At 32.2% G+C, this 9,856-nt stretch overlaps 1 protein-coding gene across 1 annotated transcript in view; it reads left to right on the forward strand.

The window, feature by feature from the left end:
- The window catches only part of LOC111054683, a 19,781-nt gene extending 10,518 nt beyond the window's left edge, over nt 1-9,263 (forward strand). Inside the window, exon 2 of the mRNA XM_022341753.2 lies at nt 5,075-9,263. Coding sequence (XP_022197445.2) covers nt 5,075-5,895 — 821 coding nt within the window. The 3' untranslated portion in view covers nt 5,896-9,263. The remainder of the gene's footprint in view (nt 1-5,074) is intronic.
- Nucleotides 9,264-9,856: the final 593 nt, after the last annotated feature.

Genomic DNA, 9,856 nt, shown 5'->3' on the forward strand with positions numbered 1-9,856 from the left:
AAGTTGTGTGAGTGCGCCACACCAGATGTTTTACGATTCATAATCAGTTTTTTTTTTGTATGTGAAGTCTCATTTTGATTTTCCATTGAAAAATAATAATTGGTATAATCTACTAAAATAAATATTCATTGGAAAATCACTTGAATGCTCTCTTCTCTTCATGCTACCATTTTTTGCAATCTGTATATTCTCTCTACACTCTACACTTTCTGTATAATTATTATTGAAAACCCCTCTATACTCTTGTATTTTTTAACAAGAATGTGAACGATATACTGTAGTAAGCGAAGAAAAATGCATCATTAGTGAAACCGCAATGAGAAAAAGAGAAAAGGAATAGGTAACTTATGTGTATCTGTTGCACAGTATTCTAATCTCTCAACCATGAAATTGAAATTATTCTTACAAGACAAAATATTCATATTTATATCAGCCATCATATTCCCAAAAATTCCGAATTACATCCCACTTGTGAGGTCCGTAATATTATATAATACAGTTCAGACTCTACTGCAGTACTGGCACTCAAGTAATGATCCGTAACAATAATTCTTTATTATTATTCAGTAACCGAAAGTAGAAGCTGCCACCGTCTTCTTCTTCATCATCTTCTTCTTCTTCTTCTTCTTCTTCATCTTCTTCTTATTTTCTTAATATCTTCTTATTCTTCTTCTTCTTCTGTCAGTCGTCTTATTATTATTCTCTTTCTATTTTTATTCTTATTATTCTAATCATTATGTCTTCTTCTGTATTTTTCTCCTGTCGTCTTCTTCTCTTCTTCTTATTCTTATAATCATTCTGTCTTATTATGTATTATTATTCTGCTTCTTCTTTCCTAATTCTGTCTTTCTGTCTTTTTCTCCTGTAGTCTATTATCTCTCTTTCTTATTTCCTCATTCTGTCTTCTTCTGTATTTTTCTCCTGTCGTATTATATCTCTTATCTTCTTCTTATAATCATTCTGTATTCTTCTGTATTCTTCTTATGCTTCTTCTTCTCCTCATTCTGTCTTCTTCTGTCTTTTTCTCCTGTCGTCTTCTTCTCTCTTCTTCTTCTTCTTCTACTCATTCTGTCTTCTTCTGTCTTTTTCTCCTGTCGTCTTCTTCTCTCTTCTTCTTCTTCTTCTCCTCATTCTGTCTTCTTCTGTCTTCTTCTTCTGCTTCTTCTTCCTCATTAGTATTTATTCTGTCTTCTCTTGCTTATTCTTATCCTCATTCTGTATCTTCTGTCTTTTCCTCCTGTCGTCTTCTCTATCTTCTTCTTCTTCTCCTCATTCTGTATTCTTCTGTCTTTTTATAATGTCGTCTTCTCTCTATTATTCTTCTTCTCCTCAATTATGTTCTTCTTCTGTCTTCTTATTTGTTATTCTTCTCCTCATTCTGTCTTCTTCTGTCTTTTTCTCCTGTCGTCTTCTTCTCTCTTCTTCTTCTTCTTCTCCTCATTCTGTCTTCTTATGTCTTTTCTCCTGTCGTCTTCTTCTCTCTTCTTCTTCTTCTTCTCCTCATTCTGTCTTCTTCTGTCTTCTTCTTCTGCTTCTTCTTCTCCTCATTCTGTCTTCTTCTGTCTTCTTCTTCTGCTTCTTCTTCTCCTCATTCTGTCTTCTTCTGTCTTCTTCTCCTGTCGTTCTTCTTCATCTTCTTCATCTCCTGTCGTCATCTTACTATTCTTTATTCTTTTCTTATTCTTCTTTTCTTGTTATTTTCTTCTTATTTTATCCTCATTCTGTATTCTTTGTCTTATTCTCTGTCGTATTCTTGCTTCTTACTTCTTACGTCTTCTTTTTCTTCTTCTTCTTCTTCTTCATCATCTTCTTCTTCTTCTGTCTTCTTCTCCTGTCGTCTTCTTCCTCTTCTTCTTCTTCTTCCTCTTCTTCTCCTCACCCTGTCTTCTTCTCCTGTCGTCGTCGTCTTCTTCTTCTTCTTTTTTTTTCTTCTTCCACTTCTTCTTTTTCTTCTTCTTCTTCTTCTTTTTCTTCTTCTTTTTCTCCTCATTCTGTCTTCTTCTGTCTTCTTCTCCTGTCGTCTTCTTCTTCTTCTTCCTCTTCTTCTCCCCACCCTGTCTTCTTCTCCTGTCGTCGTCTTATTCTTCTTCTTCTCTTTTTCTTCTTCTTCTCCTCATTCTGTCTTCTTCTGTCTTCTTCTCCTGTCGTCTTCTTCTGCTTCTTTTTCTCCTCATTCTGTCTTCTTCTGTCTTCTTCTCCTGTCGTCTTCTTCTTCTTCTTCTTCTTCTCTCCTTCTCCCCACCCTGTCTTCTTCTCCTGTCGTCGTCTTATTCTTCTTCTCCCACTTCTTCTTTTTCTTTTCTTCTTCTTCTTCTTCTTCTTCTTCTTTTTCTTCTTCTTCTTCTTCTTCTTCTTCTTCTTTTTCTCCTCATTCTGTCTTCTTCTCCTGTCGTCTTCTTCTTCTTCTTCTCTTCTTTTTCTTTTTCTTGACCACCGAGACAAATTCCTAACTTCAAGATCTGATTGTTTCGGTAGTGCATAAATTTTGGGTATCTTGTAATGTGTATCATATTCGTCCTCCCCTCATACTTTTTATTTTACACATTTTCAATCTTCCATCTCTGCCGTTCTATAACATTCAAAGACATACGAAACGAATAATACATTTAATAGTCAAGAATATGAAGTAATATTGTCGCCTTCAATACTTTCAATTGTGTTTTTTTCTAAGTCTCAGTCTAACGAAAAATAATCTCCTATTTTCGGCGGTACATACTTACTCAACACGTTCAAATCCCCTCCAGGAAGGAAACCTACTTTTTTATATTTTTCAAATTATTACCATCCATTTCCAAATTTCTTCTACTAATTTGTTAGTGGAGTGAACACTTTGTGTGGTCTTGAGTTCCATCAGTCATCAGAGACACTGATGTCTGATAAAATTTGGAACAATGCTTTTTGAAAGTATTTTTATTCAGTATTCAATGTATGAGTTCCATTATTTTTCATGAATATTTGAGATTTGAATGTCGAGTCGATATCGATGTAATTAGAATTGTACTGTAATGTGAAGCATTTTCTATAATCGCCCAAGAAGAACAATTAAATATTATAGAAGCATGTGGGCAAGAACTATAAGCATGGATTTCTAATACATAGAATATTCGAAAGGATATTTAGTGAAGAGAATTGATTGATTGATTGATTGAGTACTTTATTTATGTAGATTACAATATATACTGGCTTATACACTTATATACATAGCTTATAATACAGCAAAATTATAGATGAATTTACATAATATAGACTAGGAAAATAACTATAGAACTGTATATGATATGAAAAAGCAATTTGTAATATAATAACTATAGATAATAATCATATTGTTATGCATCTACATAAATTGGCGGAGCTTTGGACATATCAATGTCCATTCTTTGGGAAGAATAATAAAAAATCCTCCCCACTAACTCTCTACCAAAGAAAAGAGTTTATGTGATGAGAATCTGACTTAATATACCTAGAATACATTCTAGTATTCTACTAGAATCTATAATAAATTTTAGTATTCTACTAGAATATACTAGTAGTTCTGTGAAGTAGATCTCACGCAGTATTCTCATCCACAAGTACCTGATTGAAACTATAGACCTTATGGAAATACAGCAATAGACTGGCTTCTCCACACATCAGTGTAATCACTTGTCAGCTGATTTATGATGAATAATTCTATAGTCTGATTTTTACTGTAATATTGGCGTATGAAGGAGGCTCTTTTCTCCTTTTATATTATCCTTGAAATGCGAAATTTCCAAAGACCTTGCATATACGTCGACGCGCAATTAAAAAAGGAACATACCTGTCAAATTTCATGAAAATATATTACCGCGTTTCGCCGTAAATGCGCAACATATAAACATTTAAACATTCAAACATTTAAACATTAAGAGAAATGCCAAACAGTCGACTTGTATCTTAGACCTCACTTCGTTTGGTCAATAATACATTCTAATCTAATACTTTCATATAATACATCTCTATAATACATTCTATGTATTCTAGGTACATTGGTTGTTGGTAATAATATAGATCCTTAATGACTTAGATGTTGCCAACTGTAATGGACTAACCAAAAGCATGAATACACTAAACAAACTCTTGCTCCCAGTGTTAACACAAATAAGGGAAAAATTTGATTGGTCCATATTGTAGAAAGTGTCCCCGTCTGCTCTCGACCTATCAGAAGAGAGTTTGACTTTCAATGGCTCCGCCTCCAAAACTTTCTCGCCTTCTCATTGGTTGATGGATTTTCTGTTCTTTAATGGCTGGTTTCTCGTGTTTGAGTGGTTCTTTAATGCAATCCTAACAAACCATATTACATCTCATGAATTTCTACTAGTGGTGGAATTTATTTTCCCACTCATCAAAAGATGTTTACATCAAATATATCAGTCTCTCTAGAAAATCCTCGATTCATTCAAAAAATCCCTTAAAAACTTGGAAGCCATGTGATTTTCCAAGGAAAAAAATGAAATAATCCATAGCCACTTCTAATACAAGGCCCCGGCCTACGATATTGCAACGTCGCAGTGTAGGCCACACTGATCTTTTTCACCAATCATGTATTAGATTCTAGGCCTACGCTGCGACGTTGCAATATCGTAGGCCGTGGCCTTGTATTGGAGGTGGCTATGAATAATCCTATCAATTTCGACAGGAAATGAAAGTCATTTTTCACGAGTGATGTTATTTCCACAGGTATTTGAATTCCCAGGAAATCCTCAGAATACTTGAAATTTATTGATCTTCTCATGAAACTTTCGATAATTCCTGCACTTTCTCCATGCAATTCCCTCAGTCTCTCTGAACAATTATTCAGAGATTTCTAAATATCTCTTTATTTATCAATAATTCTCTATGGTAACGAAACTTTTGAGAATACCTTTACTTTCTCCAGACAATTTCCCCACTTTTTCTGGACAATCATTCAGAGATCTCTAGATAACTGAAAGTTTCTTGATTAATTCAATCATTTTCTTTTTAAAATTTGGAATTTAGGCCAAATCTTTTCTTCAATCAATTTTCTCATGTGAACCTGGTAAATCTTTATACAATTTTTATTTTTTTTCCACAGGTCGAGAAATGAAAAACCGGTGGAAATCCATCAGAGACGCCTTCGTACGAGAGGTACGCTACCTCAAAGAAGCTGCCAAATTCGGCGAGCCTCCTGCCAAGAAGCGCAAATACATCTACTACGACCAACTCTCCTTCCTGCTGCCGACAGTCGGCTCCCGAAGCAACACAACAGTCAACAAGATACACAACCTGCCTACGTTGCATGCAACACACTTCCTGCACAACAGTAGCTACGACGATTGCTACAGCGAGGAGGCACTGGACTTGAAAAAAGAACCTCAAGAACCTGTCACAAATCTGCAAGAAGTGGATCTCCAAGACACGCAACATCCTCAAGATTCTGAAAGTGATCGTGAGAGTTCGGTTTTTGGTGGCAGAGGTGGGTTTTCAAATCAGAAATCAAATTCAATCAAAGAGGAAATCAACAGCAAAGAAGACAAGATAAACATTTGGTTGAACTGGAACAGTAAAGAAAATAACGATCCGAGAGAACCTCAGGAAGAAAGAGTTGAGGTGGTCCCAATTATAGACAATATGGTGGAAACCAACCATCAAACCTCCCATGAATCTGAAAGTAACAATAATTCTTCCACCAATGTTTATGAAGGTTACGGTGTAACTGCCGATTCTGATTACATGTTTTTAATGTCTCTTTTGCCCAGTTTCAAGAAACTGGAGGATGAGACAAAGAGCATGATCAAGATTGAAATAGCTTCGGTGCTTCATAATGCTATCTACGGTTCTAGAAGGTTGTCTGAACATATATTACTGCAGGAAAATGGGAAAAGATCGGGGAAAACTCCCACTAAGAAGGTTTGAGAATGGAGAATTTGAGAAATCAGTTGTGTAAAGTTGGTAGCAGTGATTGCAAATCCCAGTGGAAATGTTTGAAAATGTGGGATGAGGTTTTAGATGTGTAAAGCTCGTAACAGAGATTGCAAAATGAAGACTCAAAATGTAAATTTTTATAATTATTCAGTAGGGCTCTAGTTCAATGCAAGGACAACTGTCTTATTAATGGTGGCATATGTTTATGCACAACTATACTCAACAGTTATAAAAAACTACCACCACATTCAGAAGCCTATCTTCAAAAATATCATTGATGAGATTAATAATTAAATTCCTCATTACCTATTCAATGAATCTATATTTTTTTGAAGATGATTATTTATTGGTACTCATTGAACCAAAATCTACTCCACCTATAATTATTAAAAGTTTCTGGCATTAGTATCATATTCCATATTATTCATGGAATCATATTTCATATATCCCATATATAGTTATTTTGTGAATCATTCCTTCATCAAGCTCTGATGTTTGAGGAGGATTTTAAGTTATGGTTATATTCCAAATTCAATATTATTAATTCTTCATATTTGGGTCAGTAGATGAAATATTGTGATCAATCAATAGCTCAAATTTATGTAGATATTCGAAGTAGCCTCTTGTATAATCATGTTAGTAATAGCAAATATATAAGATATTGGTAATTGATCTACATGAAAATTTATCCAGGTCTAAGTAAGATCTAGAACTCCAAAAATTAATTTTTCAAATTTAGTGAAATTAAAAAGATATAAACAAGTAATAAATTAACCTGAATTTGATTTGAAGAGAAACTAGTCCTGGAAACTCTCAAAAAGTGTCAAGAAATGTTGATGGGAGATTAACATTGTTAGGAAATCTAGAGTTAGCTTTGCTTTTTGAATAATTTATTCTTACTTTTCCCCCACCTGGTAAGAATTGGATCTCAAATTTGATGACATTCATGCCATATTCTTATGAGATCTCACTAATATAGAAAAGACATTTTGTTCTTATCTTCCAATAGCTAGTAGGTTTGCTAATTTAAGTATTACAAATTGTAATTAAGTATTATTAATTTGTAATTAATTTTTTGTATTTTCTTATTGGTGATAATATGTAGCTTAAAATGTCAATGATAAAATGACATATATTATTATAAATAATTAAGCAAGTATTGTACTTTTCAATATCTCTATTGACAGTTTAATGAGCTGAAATGTTTATTTTGATTAACAATATGTCCTACATGAAAATGTATATTATAAGTTATAATGATTAAGTTTCATCAGAGCACTTATGTTTGCTGTGTAAAGACATGAGGTATCAGATTTGTATGAATGTAAATTGTAAATCTCACTATTAATGAAAGATGAAAATGTAACTTTGAGGATATTAAGGTGCATACAGATATACGCGCCGCGAACATGAGCAATTCACTTTTAATCAGCTGATTATATCTGCATTTTTACAGAAACGGTAAGATACAGATATAAAAAGCTTGGCATCAGCTGATTAAAAGTGAATTGCTCATGTTCGCGCTGATGTAATCATTGCTCATGTAATCAGCTGATGCCAAGCTTTTTATATTGGTATCTTACCGTTTCTGTAAAAATACAGATATAATCAGCTGATTAAAAGGGAATTGCTCATGTGCGCGCTGATGTAATCATTGCTCATGTAATCAGCTGATACCATTCTTTTTATATCTGTATCTTACCGTTTCTGTAAAAATACAGATATAATCAGCTGATTAAAAGTGAATTGCTCAAGTTTGCGGCGCGTAAATCTGTACGCACCTTAAGATGCGAGGGGATTTCATTTTTTCGAGAGAATGTAATACAGGCCTACTGTATTGCTATTCAACCGATTCACAGTTTTGAAGTTTGTATTGCTCATAGAACATTCCATTTTCATTGAGAAACAAGAATTCTGTTTCCATAAAAAAATTGATTAGAGTATTACAATTACCTTAGAATATTGTTGAAAATCAAAAGTTCAAATTTTTTGAGATGTATGATATAAATCTTCAATGTGAGGAAAAATTGAGACACACAGTAAAATTTTGTATTGTTGATAAAATACATTCCATTTTCATTGAAGAATAAGAATTCTGTTTTCATAATAAAATTGATTAGAGTATTTCCATTACCTTTGTATTCCCTTAAAATATTGTTGAAAATCAAAAGTTCAAATCTTTTGAGATGTATGATAGAAATCTTGAATGTGAGGAAAAATTGAGACACACAGTAAAATTTTGTATTGTTGATAAAAAAAAATTCCATTTTCATTGAAGAATAAGAATTCTGTTTCCATACTAAAATTGATTAGAGTATTTCCATTAGCTCAGAATATTGTTGAAAATCAAAAGTTCAAATCTTTTGAGATGTATGATAGAAATCTAGAATTTAAAGAAGAATTGAGACACACAGTAAAATTTTATATTGTTGATAAAATACATTTCATTTTCATTGAGGAATAAGAATTCTGTTTTCATACTAAAATTGATTAGAGTATTTCCATTACCTTGAAATATTGTTGAAAGTCAAAAGTTCAAATTTTTAGAGATGTATGAAAGAAATCTAGAATGTGAGGAATAATTTTCTGTGTATATATTGAAATTAGTTTGGATACATTTTTAGACAATGCTGTGATTTTGGTATCTTCTGATAGTTGATGGAATTATTCAAGTAGAGTAACTACAAATAGGACAAATTTCATTATTTCTATAACTGAAAGATGTAGATAATAATAGTAACTGTTTCTATTATTGAAACAAATAGCTATAGAAGAGTAGTAACAAAGTGATATTTTCAAAAAAAAATAAGATTGAAATAAAAACTTTAGTACCCTTTTATTAAAAAACTTTAAAATATTCCAATGACTAGCTTCGAACATATGTCATTTACAAGTTAAAATGACATTTTTAAAGTTACTAAAGTTTTCATATTGTTTTTATTTGAATCAAGTAGACCATAAAGCTAAGTGATTTTATTAAGATTGGATTATTTGTTGTTTTGGTATGATATCTTGTTGTAAATACGTTTTAAGTCTATCTTGACTGAAGATAAACTAACTAACTAATTTGAAAAAATAACATTTTTATTTTCAATTTACAGTTGATTCTGTTTACCTGATAATGAACGTAAAAATAAGATAATTATTGTAGCAATAAGTAAGATACGCTTCTATTATAAGCATTTCAACTAAAATTATTATCAGGATTATGCCCGTTTATCATTTTCATAACACTCATTATTTCATTATAATAATTTTTGAATAATAGCGCTCATCGAATTTCCATCTAGCTGTTTACCCTGTTGTCAATTTTTGCAGTAGCAGAACTCTTCGGGGTGAATTACAGCATTCAATTTGGATTTTCGTTTGATAATATTAATAATGCTATTCAATTTCAATTCAATTTCAATTCAATTCAATTTATTAATAAAAACACACAAAACAAGACAAAACAAAATTACAAAGATTTACGAAACAAATAAAACACAATAAAATGTTACAAATATAAAAAACCATGGGCTATTATTTCGATCAGGCTATTCCCCCATTAATATCTTGGAAAAAATATATTGATTTATGATGCTGGATATTTGTAACAACATTTTTGTGATATTTGTAATCATTTTCAACAGGGTTGATATCTATTGATCATTTCTATAATCCATCCAAAGTTATATAATGTTTATTTAACTCATTCCAGTTATTTATTTCTTTATTTCTTCAGTTGATCAATTCTATTTTATTACGATGATCAATTCAATAGTAGCTATTATCATAGAGAAACAATAGCTCAAGTAGATATCCCATGGTATATGGCATTTATGTCGCAACTTTTACTGTTATCTCAAGCCGATAGTCCACGTATTTCTTTCCCAAAAAGGTGTGTGACGCAGGTAGTCTCTCATATTGTGCCGTTCATACATTCTCACCCGGCCAAAACAGTAAAAATATA

This window comes from Nilaparvata lugens, chromosome 12 (assembly GCF_014356525.2).
Source record: "Nilaparvata lugens isolate BPH chromosome 12, ASM1435652v1, whole genome shotgun sequence".
NCBI classification, from domain to species: Eukaryota; Metazoa; Arthropoda; class Insecta; order Hemiptera; family Delphacidae; genus Nilaparvata; species Nilaparvata lugens.